The sequence below is a fragment of the Phyllobates terribilis genome, unplaced genomic scaffold, assembly GCF_046119375.1.
Source record: "Phyllobates terribilis strain yellow unplaced genomic scaffold, ASM4611937v1 Scaffold_1__5_contigs__length_1240528914, whole genome shotgun sequence".
In the NCBI taxonomy this organism is placed as follows: Eukaryota; Metazoa; Chordata; class Amphibia; order Anura; family Dendrobatidae; genus Phyllobates; species Phyllobates terribilis.
In genome coordinates, this window is record NW_027362761.1 from 729926086 (window position 1) to 729949424 (window position 23339).

Here is a 23339-nt window from a genome sequence, read left to right on the forward strand (position 1 = left end):
AAGACCAAAGAACTGTCTGAGGACTTGAGAAACCAAATTGTGAGGAAGCATGAGCAATCTCAAGGCTACAAGTCCATCTCCAAAGACCTGAATGTTCCTGTGTCTTCCGTACGCAGTGTCATCAAGAAGTTTAAAGCCCATGGCACTGTGGCTAACCTCCCTAGATGTGGACGGAAAAGAAAAATTGACTAGAGATTTCAACGCAAGATTGTGCCGATGGTGGATAAAGAACCTCGACTAACATCCAAACAAGTTCAAGCTGCCCTGCATTCCGAGGGTACAATAGTGTCAACCCGTACTATCCGTCGGCGTCTGAATGAAAAGGGACTGTATGGTAGAATACCCTGGAAGACCCCACTTCTTACCCCGAGACATAAAAAAGCCAGGCTGGAGTTTGCCAAAACTTGCCTGAGAAAGCCTAAAACGTTTTGGAAGAATGTTCTCTGGTCAGATGAGACAAAAGTAGAGCTTTTTGGGAAAAAGCATCAACATAGAGTGTACAGGAAAAAAAAAAGAGGCATTCAAAGAAAAGAACACGGTCCCTACAGTCAAACATGGCGGAGGTTCCCTGATGTTTTGGGGTTGCTTTGCTGCCTCTGGCACTGGACTGCTTGACCGTGTGCATGGCATTATGAAGTCTGAAGACTACCAACAAATTTTGCAGCATAATGTAGGGCCCAGTGTGAGAAAGCTGGGTCTCCCTCAGAGGTCATGGGTCTTCCAGCAGGACAATGACCCAAAACACACTTCCAAAAGCACTATAAAATGGTTTGAGAGAAAGCGCTGGAGACTTCTAAGGTGGCCAGCAATGAGTCCAGACCTGAATCCCATAGAACACCTGTGGAGAGATCTCAAAATGGCAGTTTGGAGAAGGCACCCTTCAAATATCAGGGACCCGGAGCAGTTTGCCAAAGAAGAATGGTCTACAATTCCAGCAGAGCATTGCAAGAAACTCATTGATGGTTACCGGAAGCGGTTGTTCGCAGTTATTTTGGCTAAAGGTTGTGCAACCAAGTATTAGGCTGAGGGTGCCAATACTTTTGTCTGGCCCATTTTTGGAGTTTTGTGTGAAATGATCAATGATTTGATTTTTGCTTCATTCTCTTTTGTGTTTTTTCATTGAAGACAAATTAAATGAAGATAATAATACCAAAGAATTTGTGATTGCAATCATTTTCAGGAAGAAACTGAGTATTATCTGACAGAATTGCAGGGGTGCCAATACTTTTGGCCACCACTGTAGGAATACCTCCGTGATTTCATTCAACCCATATGGTTTAAGTGTATTTAATGTGTAGATCCAATAAATCTCCTTACGGTTAAGACTTTGCACTCTATTAGAAACATCGCTAGGAATGTGGTCAATAGGTAACATTTTTAAATCCTTATAGTCGTGTTTGTGATACTGGATCATGTGTCTAGATAGTCCATGTTTCGTGAATCCCGTGACAATGTTGTGTCAGTGAGAATTTAACCTATTGTGTAGTGCCTGAGTAGTTCTACCAACATACTTTTTGGGACAACTACATTCTATGACATAAATAACATACTCAGTTTGGCATGACATAGTGCGAGAAATTTTGAAGTTTTCATTGGTAGAAACCGAAATAAAATTATCTGTATTGTGTATAATTGATTTGCAGCACATACAACCCCTGCTACCGCATTTTTTGACTAAGTTATTTTTGTTCAAGCTCATATAATTTTCTTGTTTGCGTAATCTACTTGGTGCCAAAATATTCTTCAAAGTTGGTGCTCTTTTAAAGATTAGAGCTGGTTTCCTAGGTAGTATGTGTTTTAATATTTGATCATTCTTTAAAATGTACCAGTTTTTTTGAAGAATTTCTCAGATTTTTTTGTGCTGTTGGTTAAATGTAGTGATGAACTTTAATCCTTGTTCTAAATCACTGTTATTTTTATTTTTATTATGTAGTCTACCACTAAGGAGTGAAAGTTGATAATTTTTCTTCTTTACTTGTTTGTATGATTTTTCCACCAATTCTTTGGGGTATTTCTGTTGTAAAAATCTTTGTTTGAGGGTTTCAGACTGTACCACATAATCACATTCTGTTGTATAGTTCCTACGGATCCTTTGAAACTGGTTGTGAGGAATATTGGTAAGCCACTTTTTTATGGTGGCCACTAGTATAGTGGATGTAGCTATTAGTGTCCACTTTTTTTAAGATATGTTCTTGTCAATATATGATCATCTTTAACATATAAAATTAGGTCTAAAAAATTGTGCTCATTGCTATCTAAGTTGAAATTGATGCCCCAATTGTTCTTATTGAGGAAATTAAAAAACGAGACATGGTCAATAATATTTCTATCTATGATGAAAATGAGGTTATCTATATATCTCCTGTAAAACACAATGCCCTTATTAAAAATTCCTTGATAGATAAAAATCAATTCAAATAATCCCATAAAAATATTGACAAAAGTTGATGCTACTTTGGAGCTCATGGCCACTCCTTTAACCTGATGGTAGGTTTTGTTTAAAAAAGTAAAAAAATTATTTTTCAACAAAAAGGAAAGACCTGTTAAAATGAAGAATTTCTGGTTGGATGACAGCCGTACATCATTAGATATGATGTATTTAGCGCACATCAATCCAATGTCGACGTCAATATTGCTGTATAGAGAGTTCACGTCTAAACTTAAAAAAATATGAGTTTTTCCACTTAATATCATGAATTAATCTGATGAGATGACTGGAATCTTGTAGATAACTATAGAGGTTTTTAACATGCGGTTGTAGTAGTGTGTCAAAGTACTCTGCTAGATTAGATGTGAGGGAGCCTATGCCAGAGATAATAGGTCTCCCCGGGGGATTCTTAATGTCCTTGTGTATCTTTGGAAGATTACATACATGGATTCTGTACTGTTAAGAACTTAATCATATATTGAAGAGGACATTTTTTAAGAAAGTGGACACTAATAGTTACATCCACTATACTAGTGGCCACCATAAAAAGTGGCTTACCAATATTCCTCACAACCAGTTTCAAAGGATCCGTAGGAACTGTACAACAGAATCTGATTATGTGGTACAGTCTGAAACCCTCAGACAAAGATTTTTACAACAGAAATACCCCAAACAATTGGTGGAAAAACCATACAAACAAGTGAAGGAGAAAAATGATCAACTTTCACTCCTTAGTGGTAGACCACATAATAAAAATAAAAATAACAGTGATTTAGAACATGGATTAAAGTTCATCACTACATTTAACCAACAGCACAAAAAAATCAGAGAAATTCTTCAAAAAAACTGGCACATTTTAATGAATGACCAAATATTAAAACACATACTACCTATGAAACCAGCTCTAATCTTTAAAAGAGCACCAACTTTGAAGAATATTTTGGCACCAAGTAGATTACGCAAACAAGGAAATTTTATGAGCTTGAACAAAAATAACTTAGTCAAAAAATGCGGTAGCAGGGGTTGTATGTGCTGCAAATCCATTATACGCAATATAGATAATTTTATTTTGGTTTCTACCAATGAAAACTTCAAAATTTCTCACACTATGTCATGCCAAACTGAGTGTGTTATTTATGTCATAGAATGTAGTTGTCCCAAACAATATGTTGGTAGAACTACTCAGGCACTACACAATAGGTTAAATTCCCACTGACACAACATTGTCACGGGATTCACAAGACATGGACTATCTAGACACATGATCCAGTATCACAAACAGGACTATAAGGATTTAAAAATGTTACCTATTGACCACATTCCTAGCGATGTTTCTAATAGAGTGCAAAGTCTTAACCGTAAGGAGATTTATTGGATCTACACATTAAATACACTTAAACCATATGGGTTGAATGAAATCACGGAGGTATTCCTATAACAATATCATCCCAAATTAATACGATCCAAAGGATTAGTATCTGTTTACATTAGAGCCACCCAACAAATGTTTTTCCCTCCATCTTCTCTTTTCTTTTAAGTATATGTCAAACTGTTTTGGACCTTTTTTTGTTCATTGTTCAGTGATGTGAAAAAGCCTATCACACCACCCCCATATCAGCAGTTAGCTTATTCAGGTTATCTGGTTGGCTTCTCCTGATCATTCCTCCAGTGTTAGAGCTCCTGGAGTTTAGCGCAGTGGTCTAGACGCCATGGTCCTGCTTGATGCGAGCTAGTTACAGGACGCCACGATCCAACTAGGTGTGAGCTGGGTGATCAAAAGGAATAATATCCATGGATATCAGAGTCACTCAACACCCATCAAAAAGAGGTTTTCGTTTATTCCTTCCTTCTCTATATTACACTTCATTTTCTCTGTTGCTTAATTGTAAAGAGAAATCCATCACACAACCCGCATAGTGGCAACTACCCTGCACATAGTTTAGAGATATCATCATTTTGGCTTCTTCTAGCTAATCCTCCGGTGTCACAGCCTCTAGAGTCTATTTTATCCTCCGGTATCACAGCCTCTGAAATCTAGCATAGTAGTTTAGACGTCCCAGCCATGCCAGCTGTTAGCTGGATACGGGATGCTTCAGCTCTGCTATATGTGTGCTGGGCACAGGTTTGTATCCTACCCCCCTCTCCAAATATTCCTAAAGGTGAATCATGGGATTAGGATTCTCTTGATATTAAATTTATTTATTTTTTTTCCATTCATTTAATTATATGTAATATTCATGTATAGCTCCTTGTGTATTTATTAATAATCATGCATTTTTATTTTACTATGACAATAGCAACTGATAATGTATATTGCAAATTGATTGTTTGACCTCATAGGAGCTTTTTTAGGATCAAGACCGTTATCTATTGGCGCCAAGGAATCCCTTGGCAGGTTTTTTTCTTGTGATCACATGGGTTAACATATATATGTGTGTGTATATGTAGCACCCTGAGGACTCGGCTGCTACAGGGGTATTACACCTCAAGCCAGAGGTGTGGTATTCCACTCCCGGGTAAGGATGGAGTGTGGGACTGAGCTCAGATAGCTGCATACACTACATACATCCCATTTCCGGGGGACAGACCGACGGTACTCCCACCAGTATATGTGCAGGTACGACAGTGTCTGTCCCTGGCTGGAGTGGGAGGGGGGTGGAACATCCCAGTAGTGTAGGGGCAGATAGGGGGAGCAGTCTGGGTAAGGCTAGGAGCTCATTGGGTGCTGGTCACCTGAGCTCACACATAGAGGGAGTATATAAGGTGGGCACCATCTTAGATCAGGGTCAGTCTTCTGTAGAGGGTCAGTCAGTCCTGAGAGAGGTCCAGGAGCGCCTGCAGAGAGAAGAGAGAGAGGAGAAGAGAAGGACCCAGAGGGGGAGAAGAAGGAACCCCAAGAACCCAGTATACAACCAGAAGGGTGAAGGGTTGGCACGCAAGGGAACCGGATCCCAAATTAGTGGAGGAGAGAAACTACCCTCAACTAAGAACCGGAGGCTGCGACATTACATGTGGAGCAGCCCCTCACCAAGTCCACTAAGAAGGCACACCGAGCATAGGGTCAGGGAAGCCAAAGAAGGTTCACCCAACAGGAGACCCGAGGGAGCCGGACATAAGTGGACCCCTGGTGGGAACGGCCAGTAGAGAGGACAGTCAGAAAGGGAGCTCAGGACCACGCTCCAGAATTGCTTGGGGGTTGGCCGAGTCCAGGACCTGGTGGACGCAGCACGGCTCGGGCGGTCACTCAAGGCCAGAGTGACCAACAGAACAGCAGTAAGTAAAAACCCTGAACTGCACAGCCCGACTCTGAGTCTTCTTACCATCCACACTGCACCACCACTACCACCATCCTCTACACCTGACCCCCTGAGGCTATACCCCTCCCGTTGGGGGTTATACTACCACAGCTGCACATATACCACCAGCCTCAGCGGACCCTGCTGCAGCGGCGGCCTTTTGACCGCAAATCAACGGGTGGCGTAGTCGACACTAAGAACAACTAATAACATCTGTAAAGACTGCCACACACTGAGTTTGACACCCTGGGCACGGACCGGGTCGCCGCCACTCGGAGACTACAACCCCCATCTGATTCGGCTCCGGGTAATCCCCAAACAGCACTGGCCCAGGGGGCGCGTCATATATATATATGGACACCTGCACTATAGTGATTATTAGCTATGTACCTGAAGAAGCGGACGGGACGTCCGAGAAACGCCGGAGTATTGTAGCTTTTCAATAAAAGATTCAAATCAACCCATCCTACTGTCTCTTCCTGGAGGAAGCGCGGCTTTCACTGGCACCACCGCATCCACATACTGTTTGTTTTGCTAAGGATCCCTGCAGATCCTTGACGGCTGCAGCACCTCGTTTTATATCTTTTCAATCAGTTGTGCATGTCACAACCCTGAAAGGTAAGTGTAGCCCCCCCGAGGGCTCGGTTGCTACAGGGGTATTGCACCTCAACCAGATTTGTGATATTCCACTCCCAGGTAAGGATGGAGTGTGGACCAGGGCTCAGTTAGCTGCATGCACACACACACACTCACCCCATTTCCGGGGGACAGCTCGACGGTGCTCCCAGATGCGGGCACAACTGACCATGTACCTGGCTGGAGTGGGGAGGGGGGAAGAGAACCCAGTGGTGTAGGAGCAGAAAGGCCTAGAGAAAAGGCCGGGGCCAGAGAAGATAAGAAGGAGAAGGAAGGAAGGAGAAGAGACAGAGGAGTGGAAGGGCTCCAGAAACAAGAAGGCAGAAGGGACCCTAAGAGTGCAGAACAGCCAGCAACTGTTGCATACCCCATTATATCGGGTGGAAGGGTCAGGCTGTGGAAAGGTACCGGATCCCTAAGTTGGTGGAGGCGAATCTACCCTCAGCCAAGAACCGGAGGTTGTGACCATTTATTTGTGCGACCCCCCGCTAAACCTGCTAGGAAGGCACCATATAGGATAGCGGGAAGTGAAGGCCAATGCTTACCCGACACGGTCCGCGGTAGCTGGACAGAAGTCAGGACACTGGTGGGGCACGAGAGGCCAGAGAAAGGACAGAAGGGGGTCCTGTGCCATACTCCTGAATTGCCTGGGGGTTGGCCGAGCTCCTCACCTGGTGGACGCAGCACGGCTCGGGCAGTCCTTGCTGACAGAAGTGACTTGGATAACAACTGTGAGTAAAAGACCCTGGACTGCATCATTGGACTCTGTGTGATTTCTGCTGCGCCTGCACTATCACCCCCAGCATCCACTTACACTGCCCTGCGGCTACACTCTTCCCGTGGGGAGTTATCCTACCCCTGTGCTGCACACCAACATCAGCCTCAGCGGTCTGCCTCGCAGCGGCGGTTATCTCTGACCGCAATCCACGGGTGGCGTACTCGGACATTTAAAACACTGATAAATAGACTGCCACAATTTGGTCTGACCACCCTGAGCCACGGGATCGGGTTGCCACTACTACTCCCAGCATCGTACAGAAGCCCGGTCTCGAGTGCCCCGCGGCCCAGGGGGCGAGTCATAAGCAATTTCATTTATTATTTTCACGACTGGTTATCGGATTTCAGCGCTATTTGCGCACCCAATTTTTTTACTTCTTTAAATACTGATGTAAGATACTGACCAAATACTGATAGTCTGACCATAACCTAAGTCTCATCAAAAATACGGAAGAGACAGGTGCATCATTGAGGCTTAAAGTAACCTAGTTATTAACCCTTTAAGGACCTTGAGTTTTTCAGTTTTTGCGTTTTTGTTTTTTGCTCTCCTTCTTCCCAGAGCAATAGCCTTTTTATTTTTCAGTCAATATGACCATGTGAGGTCTTATTTTTTGCAGGACGAGTTATACTTTTAAACGCCATCACTGGTTTTATCATATCGTGCACTGGAAAATGGGAAAAAAATTCCCAAGTGGGTTGAAATTGCAAAAAAAATGCAATTCCACAGTTTTTTTTTTTTTTTACCATGTTCACTGATTGCTAAAACTGATTTGCCATTATTATTCTCCAGGTCATTACGAGTTTGTAGACACCAAACATGCATAGGTTATTTTTTATTTAAGTGGTGAAAAAAAAATCTAAAGTCAAAGTTTGCTTAAAAAAAAAAAAAAAGCGTAGCGTCTCCATTTTTCGTGATCTGGGGCGAGTTGAGGGCTTATTTTTTGTGTGCCGAGCTGACATTTGATTGATACAATTTTGGGAAAAATCCAATGTTTTGATCGCCCGTTATTGCATTTTTTTGCAATGTTGCGACGACCAAAAAAACGCAATTCTAGCGTTTAGAATTTTTTTCTCATTACGCCGTTTACTGGTCAGATTAATTCTTTCTTTATATTGATAGATCGGGCGATTCTGAATGCGGCAAAATCAATTATGAGTATGCGGGAATTTTTTTAAATTATTTTATTTTGAATGGGGCGAAAGGGGGGTGATTTAAACTTTTATATATATATATATTTTTTTTATATTTTTAAAACCATTTTTTTTAACACTAAGACACTAACAGCTGCAGTTTTCTGATAGTTTCTACTGCATACAGGCGACGAGCAGATCGCCTGTAAGCAGGAGAAATGCTCCTGTGCTATGAGCGCCGACCACTAGGTGGCGCTCACAGCTAGCGAGACATGACAACTACAGGGGTCTGCTGCAGACCCTGGGTTGCCATGCCCACCCATCAGTGACCCACGATCACGTGACGGGGTCACTGATGGGGGGCTAAGGCTGCGCCTCTGGCGCAACGCTGTTAAATGCCGGGGGCTGAACCGGGGGTGATAGCCTATAGCGTACTAATACGTCATAGGATTGACACCTAAATGTGTTGTCCAGTCCAAATTGATAAGAATGCAGTCACTCTGTGTGACTGAAGATTTATGAATTCCCCCAGCACAGGCACTGTGTGCTGTGGGGATTCGCGGGTTTCTGAGGCGGGACCAGAGGGTATGTATGCATAATATATTCTCCTTGCCAGAGCCCATCTAGTGAGTGTGGCCTCGCTCCATACACTTTTACGGAGCGAGACCGTCCCCCACTAGTGACCCGTCCGGTGGGTGTGGCAGACTACGGGTTGTGGCCTCACTCCATACAAGTGTATGGAGCGAGGCCGTGCCCACTGGGTGGGCTCTGGCCAGGAGCATGTATAACGCATACATACCCTCCGGTCCCAACTCAGAAACCAGCGAATCCCCGCAGCACACAGCGCATGCGCTGGGAGGATTCATAAGTCTACAGTCACACACGATTTGGACCAGATAACCTCTTTAAATAGATGTTGGATTTTAAGGAGACCTATTAACACCTTGGCGTCTAGTGCAATACAAGAACTTAAATTATCCTCCTTAAATTAAAGCAGTATCGATATGACATTGACAAGAATATGAAATTCTAGCCTAAAAAGATAAACAGAAAAAAAGATAGCCGCTTAATAATTTTGACAAAAAACCTACAAAATGTGAAAGGTATAAACTTACCAGCAATGGAAGCCAGCAGACACTAGCAATTATCATGATCCCAACCAGCTGGACCATCATTTCTACCTCACTGTCTCTACGTCTTTGGACTGACTCACGGTCATGGTAAACTCTGCAAAGGGTCACAACGCTGATTGTATTCAGAATGAAGGAGAGGCAAACGGAAAATATACCGGTCAAGGAAAAAATTAATCCAAATGCTTTATTCTTTGGGTCCTGTAGCAAAGTTAGAAAACACCAAGACTTTGGGTACTGTAATGTGTAACTACCGATGCCCATTATTGGAAATAAAGCTAAAAAGAAGGCGAAGCACCACACCATAACTACAATACAGTATGCTCTCTTTTTTGAAATATTGGCAGAATGTGAAAATGGTTTAGTTATACCAAAAAATCTTTCAGCAGCCATTGATGCACCTAGCAAGAGGGGGCATTGTCCATAAAAAACCATAGATAACCCAAAAAAGTTACAGAGATAACAGTTTTGATCAAGAATCTGCCAATCAAATTGAGTTAGATGGTAAGACACCACAATAATACCAGTCACTAATAGTCCCATGAAGTCTGTCATTACCAAACCCCCTAGAAAGATTAAAAAAGAAGACCTTGAACGACTTTGAGTTCTCTTGGATGCACCAACCAGGACACAAAAAGCAAATAGGTTGGAGGAAAGACCAATAAGGGAGAAAATTGTAGAGAACCAAGAAGAAGTAATAGGCTTTTGTCCATCCACAGAAGTAGTGATATTAATATATCTGAAGCAGGAGGCTACAGTTGAAGACAGTGATTTTTCCATTGTGGGGCATAGACTTGTCTCCATTCTATTTCCAATACACATGCTTTGCTCTTTTATAGATTTCATATGCAAAAATGTATCTCAAAATTATCACTTCATTGTTCTTGCAGAATTCATAAATGTTTCATGTTCACCATCTTTATCAATTAATGACTTCATATACAATGAAAATCTGAAAGAAAAAGCACAGTTTTCACAGTTAATTGAGATAGACAAAATTGATAAAGTATTCATTAAACAAACAGTTAAACTCATTTTTTTTACATTTATACAATATATTCTTTATGTAGACAAGTTGTATAATTTAAACTATGCAGTCAGTTATTGATATGGATTTTTAACTCTGCTTTTATAATGACACCTCTATAAGAAAATGATCTGTTGCCTTTTTTGGAAAGTGTATCATCTATAGATTTTAAGCTATGCTGAATATTGACAGAGAGCAAATTACCAGTCTGTAACAGTCATACTGAGGGTGACCCCTTAACCCTGGGTTCAGATGCAGGGTTCAGATCCTGAGTTCAGATGCAGGTTAGAAAACCGCCCACAATATCTAGTCATCTCCATTTCTGGTCTCTAAAAGTAATCAGTGAACTTCATTGCTCCATCCTTCCCATACATCTCACCTCCTTCTCAGAACTATTCCTCAACATTCAATGCTGTGTTTCTAAACACAGACAGCCACCTCATGCTCTCTCCTGCTCCCACCTACTAACACTTTCTCTGCTCCTCCTCACTACCAGCAATATCTCCCCAAATCCTGGCCCTCCTCACCACATCCCTACATTCACTTCTACCTTCTATCCACGATCTACCACAGATTTACGTAATCCTTCTAACCATCCACCCAGCCCCCGCTTCCCCAGTCCCACTTAGAGGAGCCCTATGGAACGCTCGCTCTGTCTGCAACAAACTCTCATACATCCATGATTTTTTCATTCCTAACAAGCTTTCCTTCCTTGACATCACCAAAACCAGGCTCACCCCCTCTGACACAGCCTCTCCAGTTGCACTTTCGTACGGTGGATTCCATCTTTCTCACACACCCCGCCTCATTGGCAAGCATGGCGGAGTAGTTGGTTTTCTCCTGTCAGATAACTGCTCCATCACCCCAATTCCACTGCCACCCTCTGTTACCCTCCCCTACCCTCCCTTCTTTTGAGGTGCATTGTGCCCATCTACTCCTCCTCCAATCTCCAGCTGGCTTTTATTTATCGCTCCCCAGAGTCAGCCACCACCTTCTTCGACCTCTTCAGCACCTGGCTGCTTCATTTCCTTTCCGCTGACATCCCCACTATCATCATGGGCGACTTCAACATCCCCATTGACACTTCCCTCTCGCCTGTCTCTAAGCTTCTATCTCTCACTTCCTCTTTTGGCCTCACTCAATGGTCTTCCGCAGCCACTCACAAAGATGGCCACCATCTGGACCTCATCTTCACCCGCCTCTGTTCCCTATCCCTCTCCTCTCCAAGTCCACAACCCTCACTCCACAAACCTGCACACCCTTGCAGAAATCTTAAACACCTTGATCTACACTCACTCTCTGAATCCCTTCTCCCTCTTATGAACATAAGTTCCTTACACAAACTTTGCATTATTATTTCATAAAACGAGCAAAATAAACAAATGTGATGAAAAAATCCCAGAAAGTATGGACCTTCAAAAGTGAGAAACTTCAGGCACAATGAGCCTGATATGTCACAGAGGTCACAACTGCTCTTTGCAAGGACAGTGGTAAAGCTGAGTGGAGGGTTTCCAACAGCACCTAAAGATAGGAAGGTACTGGGAGGGGCGGGATCCCATGCTGCCTTGGAGAAGAGGGGTAAACAAAAACATGTGAGCTGTGGGTGTAGGCCTATTGCGCCTGAGGCAGGGTTAACACATTTTAATTAACCGATTCCTATTTTTGAGGAGAAGTTAGACTCAGGTTAGACTCAAATCTCCACAGATCATTCTGCTCATCTTTACCAAGTGGTTCAGTGAACAAAACATTGAAACTCCAAGCACTGATTTGACAAGAATGGGTTGTCATCATTCAGGATTTGGCCTAGAAGCTCACATCCAGCATATCAGAGTGAATTGCAGACATCTTGAAAAATAAGGGACAACAGTCCAAATATTAAGGCTTTTCCCAAACTTTGTGTTTGTCAGTAAAAGTTTAAAAACATATCAAATACTCATAAATGTACTTCAGTAACCATAGAAATATCTCACTAAAATATATAAAAACACTGACTCAGAAAAGGTCTGTCGTTTTGCCCCATGAATAGACCAAAAGATTTTGACATGTTTTTAGATCTTCAATCCTTTAACAGGAAACTGACTCTGAAGAGACACTTTGCTTTCAGAGCTGATATTAACCAGGGTGAGGCCAGTGAACATGATGCAGCACACGACCCCTCTATGACAGTATTCCACACGCAATTAAAAAAGAAATCTAATTTTTATCCTGTGGAAAGCCGGAGCCACCAAATAGACACATTTTGCGATATTACACTGCAGGACTTCAAAGGGATTATTGGTATTATACCCCCCAAAAAAGATATCAATCTGACCCAACAGGAGCAGGTGGCGCTCAAAAAAGACATTGTGCTCAGATCGGCTGACAAGGGGGGGAAATAGTCATTCAGGACTACAACACCTATGTTTCTGAAGCCATTCGCATATTAAGTGATGAAAACTACTACAAGGAGATCTTCTTCAACCCTGTTGAGAGAATGGTCCCGATATACAAAAAGCTTCTATCAGAAGCAAAGGGCGGAAATATATTAAGTGATAATGAAAGAAAGTTCTTAACAGTTCAGAATCCATGTATGTAATCTTTCAAAGATACACAAGGACATTAAGAATCCCCCGGGGAGACCTATTATCTCTGGCATAGGCTCCCTCACATCTAATCTAGCAGAGTACTTTGACACACTCCTACAACCGCATGTTAAAAACCTCTGTAGTTATCTACAAGATTCCAGTCATCTCATCAGATAAATTCATGATATAAGTGGAAAAACTCATATATTTTTTTAAGTTTAGACGTGAACTCTCTATACAGCAATATTGACGTCGACATTGGATTGATGTGCACTAAATACATCATATCTAATGATGTATGACTGTCATCCAACCAGAAATCCTTCATTTTAACAGGACTTTCCTTTTTATTGAAAAATAATTTTTTTACTTTTTTAAACAAAACCTACCATCAGGTTAAAGGAGTGGCCATGAGCTCCAAAGTAGCATCAACTTTTGTCAATATTTTTATGGGATTATTTGAATTGATTTTTATCTATCAAGGAATTTTTAATAAGGGCATTGTGTTTTACAGGAGATATATAGATAACCTCATTTTCATCATAGATAGAAATATTATTGACCATGTCTCGTTTTTTAATTTCCTCAATAAGAACAATTGGGGCATCACTTTAAACTTAGATAACAATGAGCACACTATTAATTTTTTAGACCTAATTTTATATGTCAAAGATGATCATATATTGACGAGAACATTTTTTAAGAAAGTGGACACTAATAGTTACATCCACTATAATAGTGGCCACCATAAAAAGTGGCTTTAATATTCCTCACAACCAGTTTCAAATGATCCGTAGGGACTGTACAGCAGAATCTGATTATGTGGTACAGTCTGAAACCCTCAAACAAAGATTTTTACAACAGAAATACCCCAAAGAATTGATGATCAACTTTCACTCCTTAGTGGTAGACCACGTGATAAAAATAAAATAACAGTGATTTAGAACATGGATTAAAGTTCATCACTACATTTAACCAACAGCACAAAAAGATCAGAGAAATTCTCCAAAAAAACCTGGCACATTTTAATGAATGACCAAATATTAAAACAGATACTACCATGAATGTGGTATTTTTTTGGAGAATTTCTCTGATTTTTTTGTGTTGTTGGTTAAATGTAGTGATGAACTTTAATCAATGTTCTAAATGCTCATTGAAACTCCAAGCACTGATTTGACAAGAATGGGTTGTCATCATTCAGGATTTGGCCTAGAAGCTCACATCCAGCATGTCAGAGTGAATTGCAGACATCTTGAAAAATAAGGAACAACAGTCCAAATATTAAGGCTTTTCCCAAACTTTGTGTCTATCAGTAAAAGTTTAAAAACATATCAAATACTTATAAATGTACTTCAGTAACCATAGAAATATCTCACTAAAATATATAAAAACACTGACTCAGCAAATTTTGTGAAAGACAAAATTTTTGTCAGTCTCAAAACTTTTGGCCATAACAACTATACATATAAGATAGATTTTGGCCATGACCAACTACATAGATCGTCAGGGAGAATGGGAAGTACCCATACACATTAGATTATTGGCCGATCCTGGCATGTTCAGCTGATGTACATGTAATGTATATGACCAGTTTAAGGGCAGCTTTATATGTGGACAGTTAAAGTATTGATAACATATACAGTACAACAAGAGATCATATAACTTACTAATGTAAGATGTATGTACAGTAGTAAGTTGTTTAGTATTCATTGAAATGCATATAGACAGTATGTTGCAATTGTAAAACCTCTTTAAGGCTATGTGCGCACGATGAGGAAAATTTCTACAATGTTTCTGTACCTCTTGGCAGCAAAAACGTTGCCAAAAATCAGCAGCGTTTTTGATGCATTTTAATTCGTTTTGTGATACGTATTCGCCATGCGTTTTTTCCAATGCATTGTATAGGAAAAACGCAGGCAAAAATGCACAAAGAATGGACATGCTGCTTCTTTTTCTGCACATGAAATTCAATCAGGAAAAATCCTGATCATGTGCAAAGAACTTGCAAAATGTCACAGGAAACCATGGGATTAGGTTTGCAATGCATTTTTGGCCCATTTCTGTACAGAAAAAACACACAAAAAAACTCACCAAAAACGCACTGTGTGCACATAGCCTTCGTTTTTGCAATAATTTACATGATCATTTGGTCATCTACGGCACCTTACGGTTTACATTATTATTGGTAGCACATCCCCTGTTTAGTGTATATGTTACTGACTAACAATAGCTTTACAATTGGGTAACAAATGCAATCAATGACAAACAAGCATTTTATTGGTTAATCACTGGGCAATTGTGGATGAACATTAACCCCCATAATGAAAAATGATGTAACTGTACATCATTATGGGGCTGACCACGTGAGGTGAGGGCTCAGTAGCTGAGCACACGTCACACGTGGCTAATGTCAGCTATGTCAGGGGTGGACATATCATTGGTGCAACCTGTGCGGCCACACAAGGGCCCAAGAGGTAAGGGGGCCCATTTCTACCTCCAAAGCAGGTGCAATTTTGCATTTTTAAGAGCTCTTGGGCTGCAAAGGGCCCTTTTCTGTCTGTGTCCACCAGTGAGCTATGTAATATACATGTCTAACATCAGCAGCCAGCGTGGAGCTCTAATCACTGCTGTTAACCATTTACAGTATATGCCAATGTCAATTTCTGACAGTATACTATTGGTGGTCTGCATCATGATTGCAAGGAACTGATGGGTTACTATGGCAGCAGGATCAATACTATGAATATTTTTTACATTTGTCATTCATTTTTATATTTTTATTCTATTATCAGGTGTTTGTGTTCAGACAGAATAAATAAAGAAAGATGACAAGAAGGAAAAGCTGAAAAATTATATTCCCAGAAGAAGTACAACAGAGCAAAATATAACCTGTTCTGGGAATTTATCACCTTGGAAGTAGACTCACTTGACTGCTGAATCTGAATCTCTTTAGCTAAGCCCTTAGTTTGCAGAAGATGCTACGTTATTTCTGCAGTTTATCTTTGGGAGTGTGACCAGCTCAATTTATTGTTTTCTTGATTTTTTGTTTTTTTTTTTTGGGGGGGGGGGGGCTCATATTCGTTTGTTCAGGTTTTTTAGGACCAAAAATACAGTTATGTAAATGTTCCCTGATTCTTTGAAAGTATTTTGTTTATTGTGACATGCTGGGATTTTCCAAACTAGAGACTTGATTGCAGTAATTTTGATACAGTCTTACGGAAAGCAATATCAGAGAGATTTTTTCTGCAGCAGTTCAAACTCTGGGTTTAGTCCTACCCTTAATCTGTTTACTGTTAAGTTAAATTAAGTTAAATTAAAAACATTTCTTCAATGCCCTGATCTGAATTTAATACCCTCATGATATAGATACAATACTTTATTTTAAGCCCATAGTCTTTATTTAAATCTAGCTCCAATATGATTCAGTAAACAACTAAAAAGTGTGAATGTCTAAACATACTTTATATGGACCTAGCCGAATAAACTGTATATTAAATTTACATGCTCTGCCTGTGTATTATCATTAGTAATGTATCATCACTTTTAAAGGGCTTTCCCAGCACGTTGATGACATATACTTTCATATTTATCAGCGTACCTTTAGAATAGGTCATCAATATCATATGGAGGTTCCACAATTGGCACCCCAAGTGATCAGCTGTTTGCAAGCATGGCAGAGGCTGGATGTAAACAGTGTACAGAGTGCAACAGAGCAAGTCATTTAGATAAGCTCTGTTAAAAGTCTCTACGGAACAGGAATTTTCATGATTTCAGTTTTTTGTTTAATATAGATTGTCATGGAGATACCGGAGAGATCACGTGGATCCCACCACTGCCACCATATGGTCAAGGGACGCGAGTCCGCTGCCTCCAATCATCAGGGCAATTACGCAAATTGACTGACAAGTGATGTACGAGGCCGCGGCTGCTTCCACAATTTGCCTGGTTATTTCAGTGCTCCACAGGACGAATGCGCCTCCTTCCTTTGCTGCAAACCCTGGAAGCCGTTTACCAGTTAACACCGCAACTGTGTCACATTTCATTTGATTGCTTACATATATATACCAGCACATTCAGCCACACTATAGGCCCCTGAAGAAGCCACCTTGTGTGGCGGCACGTGTCAGGCATCTTTTCTGCCATTATCATTTGACCATTTGTGAGTTCAGGACTTTTACTGTCATGTGCATGTGATCTAGTTAGACCGGGAAAATTAGTTGTCGCCTATTTGTGATCATGATATGAATTGTAAACTATTGGATGTGATTACCATGCAGTTCTTGATGTGACAGTGCCTTCTTATAAGCAGGTTTGGTATTTCCTGCCCATTTGCTTATTGTCAGTTTGGCTTTATTTGACTTGTACTTTTGCTCACACTGTGAAGCATCCATGTATTGTCTATAGCACTTCTGGGGGTTATATTGATGCACAATAATTTTGGCAGTTTAATATTTGCGCCTTATTTCTTCATACGGTGCTATATTTATAGTAAAAATATTTCTTCATGTTTGATGCTGACCATATACTGTACACACGTGGTTAAAATTGCTGGTACCCCTCGTTTAATGAAAGAAAAATCCACAATGATCACAGAAATAACTTGAATCTGACAAAAGTAATAATAACTTAAAAATCTATGAAAATGAACAAATGAAAGTCAGTCATTGCTTTTCAACCCTGCTTCCACAGAATTTAAAAAAAAATTAAACTCATGAAATAGGCCTGGACAGAAATGATGGAACTCTTAACTTAATATTTTGTTGAACAACCTTTTGAGGCAATCACTGCAATCAAACAATTCCTGTAACTGTCAATGAGACTTCTGCACCTCTCGACAGGTATTTTGGCACACTCCTCAAGAGCAAACTGCTCCAGTTGAAGGTTGCCTTTTCCAGACGGCATGTTTCAGCTCTTTCCAAAGATGCTCAATAGGATTTAGGTCAGGGCTCATAGAAGGCCACTTCAGAATAGTCCAATGTTTTCCTCTTAGCCATTCTTGTGTGTTTTTAGCTGTGTGTTTTGGGTCATTATCCTGTTGCAAGACCCATGACCTGCAACTGAGACCAAGCTTTCTGACACTGGGCAGCACATTTCTCTCTAAATAGTCTTGAGATTTCATTGAACCTTGCACAGATTCAAGACACCCTGTGCCAGATGCAGCAAAGCATCCCCAGAACATAACAGAGCCTCCTCCATGTTTCACAGTAGGGACGGTGTTCTTTTCTTGATATGCTTCATTTTTCCGTCTGTGAACATAGAGCTGATGTGCCTTGCCTTGCATGTGCCGTGCCTTGCCAAAAACTTAAATTTTTGACTCATCTGTCCATAGGACATTCTCCCAGAATCTTTGTGGGTTGTCAACATGTAGTTTGTCAAATTCCAGTCTGGCTTTTTTACAATTTTTTTTCAACAATGGTGTTCTCCTTGGTCATATCCCGTGAAGTCCACTTTGGATCAAACAACGACGGATGGTGCGATCTGACACTGATGTTCCTTGAGCTTGAAGTTCACCTTTAATCTCTTTAGAAGTTATGCTGGGCTCTTTTGTTACCTTTCGTATTATCCGTCTCTTTGATTTGTCATCAATTTTCCTGCGGCCACATCCAGGGAGGTTGGCTACAGTCCCATGGATCTTAAATTTCTGAATAATATGTGCAACTGTAGTCACAGGAACATCAAGCTGCTTGGCGATGGTCTTAGAATCATTACCTTTAACATGCTTGTCTATAATTTTCTTTCTAATCTCCTGAGACAACTCTTTCCTTTGCTTCCTCTGGTCCATGTTGAGTGAGGTACACACCATGTCACCAAACAGCACAGTGAGTATCTAGCCCTATATACAGGCCCACTGACTGATTACAAGATTGCAGACACCTGTGATGCTAATTAGTGGACACAACTTAATTTAACATGTCCCTTTTGTCACATTATTTTCCGGGGTACCATCATTTCTGTCCAGGCCTATTTCATGAGTTTATTTATTTTTTTAATTCTGTGGAATCAGGGTTGACCACATGTGTATATTTGTTAGAATTAGGTCCTGTAAACTCTTTTACTCAATATCAATTACTTAGTGTATCATTCATCATGTGGTTGCAACTTTATTATGGGTTGATGTTTGTCATATGTCATTTTTGACTTTTTAAATGTTTTTTTTTAAAAAAAATTGTGCCTATATTGTACCAATACAGGATTGTATATTTTTTTGATGATCCCTGTGTACATGGTATGTTTCTTTACTTCCATTGTATCAGTTTGTCAGGGAACACAACTCCACTGCCTCCAACCGCCAGGGAAATTGCGCAATTGACTGACGAGTGATGGATGAAGCCATGGTTGCTTCCACTACTTGGCTGGTTATTGCGGAACTCACAGTGAGCGTATGATATACAGGTGCTTCTCACAAAATTAGAATATCATCAGTTCTTCAATACAAAAAGTGAAACTCATATATTATATAGAGTCATTACAAACAGAGTGATCTATTTCAAGTGTTTATTTCTGTTAATGTTGATGATTATGGCTTACAGCCAATGAAAATATTATCTCAGTAAATTAGAATACTTTATAACAACAGCTTGAAAAATTATTTTAAAATCCGAAATGTTGGCCTACTGAAATGTATGTTCAGTAAATGCACTCAATACTTGGTCGGGGCTCCTTTTGCATCAATTACTGCATCAATGCGGCGTGGCATGAAGGCGAAGAGCCTGTGGCATCGCTGAGGTGTTATGAAAGCCCAGGTTGCTTTGATAGCAGCCTTCAGCTCATCTGCATTGTTGGGTCTGGTGTCTCTCATCTTCCTCTTGACAATACCCCATAGATTCTTTATGGGGTTAAGGTCAGGCAAATTTGCTGGCCAATCAAGCTCAGTGATACTGTTGTTTTTAAACAAGGTATTGGTACTTTTGGCAGTGTGGACAGGTGCCAAGTCCTGCTGGAGAATGAAATTTCCATCTCCAAAAAGCTTGTCAGCAGAAGGAAGCATGAAGTGCTCTAAAATTTCCTGGTAGATGGCTGCGCTGACTTTGGTCTTGATAAAACACAGTGGACCTACACCAGCAGATGACATGGCTCCCCAGACCATCACTGATTGTGGAAACTTCACACTAGACCTCAAGCAGTTTGGATTTTGTGCCTCTCCACTCTTCCTCCAGACTCTGGGACCTTGATTTCCAAATGAAATGCAAAATTTACTTTCATCTGAAAACAACACTTCGGACCACTGAGCAACAGTCCAGGTCTTTTTCTCCTTGGCCCACGTAAGACGCTTCTGGCGTTGTCTATTGATCAAGGAATGTGACATTTGTAGCCCAAGTCCTGGATATGTCTGTGTGTGGTGGCTCTTGAAGCAATGACTCCAGCAGCAGTCCACTCATTGTGAATCTCCCCCAAATTTTTGAATGGCTTTTTCTTAACAATCCTTTCAATGCTGCGGTTATCCCGGTTGCTTGTGCATCTTTTTCTACCACACTTTTCCCTTCCACTCAACTTTCCATTAATATGCTTGGATACAACACTCTGTGAACAGCCAGCTTCTTTATCAATGACCTTTTGCGGCTTACCCTCCTTGTAGAGTGTATCAATGACTGCCTTCCGGACATCTGTCAAGTCAGCAGTCTTCCCCATGATTGTGGAGCCTACTGAAACAGACTAATGGACCTTTTTAAACTCTTAGGAAGCCTTTGTAGGTATCTTTTGTTAATTATTCTAATTTACTGAGATAATGACTTTTGTGTTTTCATTGGCTATAAGCCATAATCATCAACATTAACAGAAATAAACACTTGAAATAGATCACTCTGTTTGTAATGACTCTATATAATACGAGGGTCAGTCAATAAGTAATGCCTCCCATTTTTTTTCTCCTTTTAATTGGCAAGAAATTCAAATGCAATTACATAGGTTGAAAACCACAACATTAACGATTAATCTGTCACTTTTCAATATAATCTCCATGCATTTCCACAGTCTTGGTCCACCGTTTAACAAGGGCATGTATTCCAGCATGGTAAAAAGCATTCTTGGGACCCACCGTGCACAAACTTTTCTGTATCCCAGTTGTCCAATAATTTTCATCACACTGCCTTTACTGAGGCAGATAATGCTACACAATTCATCTGCAGTCACCCGGCGGTCACCACGAATGATGTCATCGACTCGCTGAATGTTGCTTGGAGTCACTGCGGTTACTGGCCTGCCACTCCGCATTTTGTCAGCCAACGGTGATGGCCCTTCAGCTGTGTTACAGCGACGAACCCATCGTCTAACAGTACTGACATCCACTGTTGCATCACCGTACACATTTTTCAGTCTCTCATGAATTCGAATGGGCGTTTCACCTTCTGCATGCAAGAATTCAATCACAGAACGTTGTCTAATACAAACATTGATGTCAGCCATTTTGCAAACGGATACAGTCCTGCCACCTGTTGGTGCAGGAAGCTGCAATTGCTGTGGATTGGAGAAGAAGGTTTGAGGAATTGCGCCAAATTCGAATATTTAACATAACTACCTTATTTAAGGAGAAAAAAAATAGGAGGCATTACTTATTGACTGACCCTCGTATTTGAGTTTCACTTTTTGTATTGAAGAACTGAAATAAATTTACTTTTTAATGATCAGATGTCTGGATTAAGCTTAATATAAAATTTGATTTAAAGAGTAGGTCTTTTACTGATGATCAATTCATTTTAATTCTACTTCTAGGCAGGGTATTTGGAGCTCTTTCTCTCTCTCTCTGTACACAGTATATACAAATGCAAAATGCTTTCAAAGATATTAACATTGAATTTTTATATATATATATATATATATATATATATATATATATATATATATATATATATATATATATATATATATATATATATATATGAACTACTTCCAAAATCTTCTTCCTAATTGACCAGCTTCTTTATTTTTCTTTAGTTGTTGATTGTTATTTTGCTAATTACTGCTTTCTTTTGTTGAATAAATTACTGACTAAAGGGTAAAAAATGGTGTTTGCCTTAAAGCACTTAACAAAGGAAGGAACAGACTAATTACGTCTTCCCGACAGTTCCATCTCGTGACAGCATTCATTATGTTTAAGTAGTTTGTTATTGATTTGCAATCATGATTCTTTTTTTCTGCCATCTAATGTCATTCAGAGAATCTTATTTCTAGACGCTATGTCCCCTGTTTCCTCAAAACAATGATGAATTAGCAGCTCAAGCTTATCAATTAACAGACTTTTTTTTATCTAGTTCCTCCATGTGTTCTTTTTTCCTAGTCATGTCTGTCTTAATAGGACCATTAACCCTTAAATTACTGCCCTGTTGCTTTGCAGTGCTGAAGTACTTGGTTGAATCCCACCAAGGACAACATCTGCAAGGAGTTTGTATGTTCTCCCCTTAGTTATGTGGGCGTATGCCAAAGATTTGACTCCAGCAAGGCCTTGAGTAGGATTTGTTGAAAGGTGCACATTGAGATGTATGCCACTTTTCCGGCGTACACATCTTCATGAATCAGGAGCATCTGACTCCAGCACACCTCCTCATTCCCATAGTGATAAGGAATTTAGATTGTAAGCCCCAATGGGGACAGTGATGATGATGTCTCTAAAGTGTTGTGGCATTAATGGTGCTATATAGGTGAGTAAAATAAATAATAAATAAATGACTAGGGAGTTTTTAATTTTTTTACTTTCGTTTTCCCTCTCCTTGTTCAAAGAGCCATAACATTTTTTTTTTATTATTTCATTGACATATCCATACAGGTTTTGTGGGACGAGTTGTAGCTTTGAATGACACCATTAATTTTAACATATAACAGAGTGGAAAATGGGAAAAATACTCTAATTATGGTGAAATTGTAAAAAATACTAAATTCCTTTTTTTTGTTTTTCTTTTGACAGAGTTCTTTTTGAGGTAAACATTATCTGGAAACTTGATTCTCCAGGTCAGTACATATATGACAATACTAAACATTTTTATTATTGTAATGATGAAAAAAATTGTGAAATTTAAAAAAAATGTTGTGTCACTATTTTTTGAGACCCGCAACGTTTTTTATTTTTCAGTTAATGGAGCTGTGTGAAGATTTGTTTTTTTACACTCTGAGACAGTGTTTTTATTGTTACTATTTTGGGGTACATATGATGTTTTGATTGCTTTTTATTGCAAAATGGCAAGGGAAATTTCAACTTTTATGTATTTATTATTTTTTTAAACTCTTTACTATATTTCCTATTCCCACTAAGGTACATGACCCTCTAAAATGTAAATTTTATACTACACATGTCATGATATTTCTGGTACTGTAAAAAACAGTAACCGAGATACAGTGTATCTGTGTCCGTGTGTCTCT

At 40.1% G+C, this 23339-nt stretch overlaps 1 protein-coding gene across 2 annotated transcripts in view; it reads right to left on the minus strand.

Annotated features, from left to right (window-relative positions):
• Window positions 1-23339, minus strand: part of TBXA2R (thromboxane A2 receptor) — a 372552-nt gene that overhangs the window by 121987 nt on the left and 227226 nt on the right. For both annotated transcript variants that reach the window (XR_012323524.1, XM_073686375.1), the window contains exon 2: window positions 9384-10350. Coding sequence is in view for 1 of the 2 variants with exons in the window: in XM_073686375.1 (XP_073542476.1) it covers window positions 9384-10244 (861 nt within the window). In the remaining variant the exon portion in view is untranslated. The remainder of the gene's footprint in view (window positions 1-9383; window positions 10351-23339) is intronic.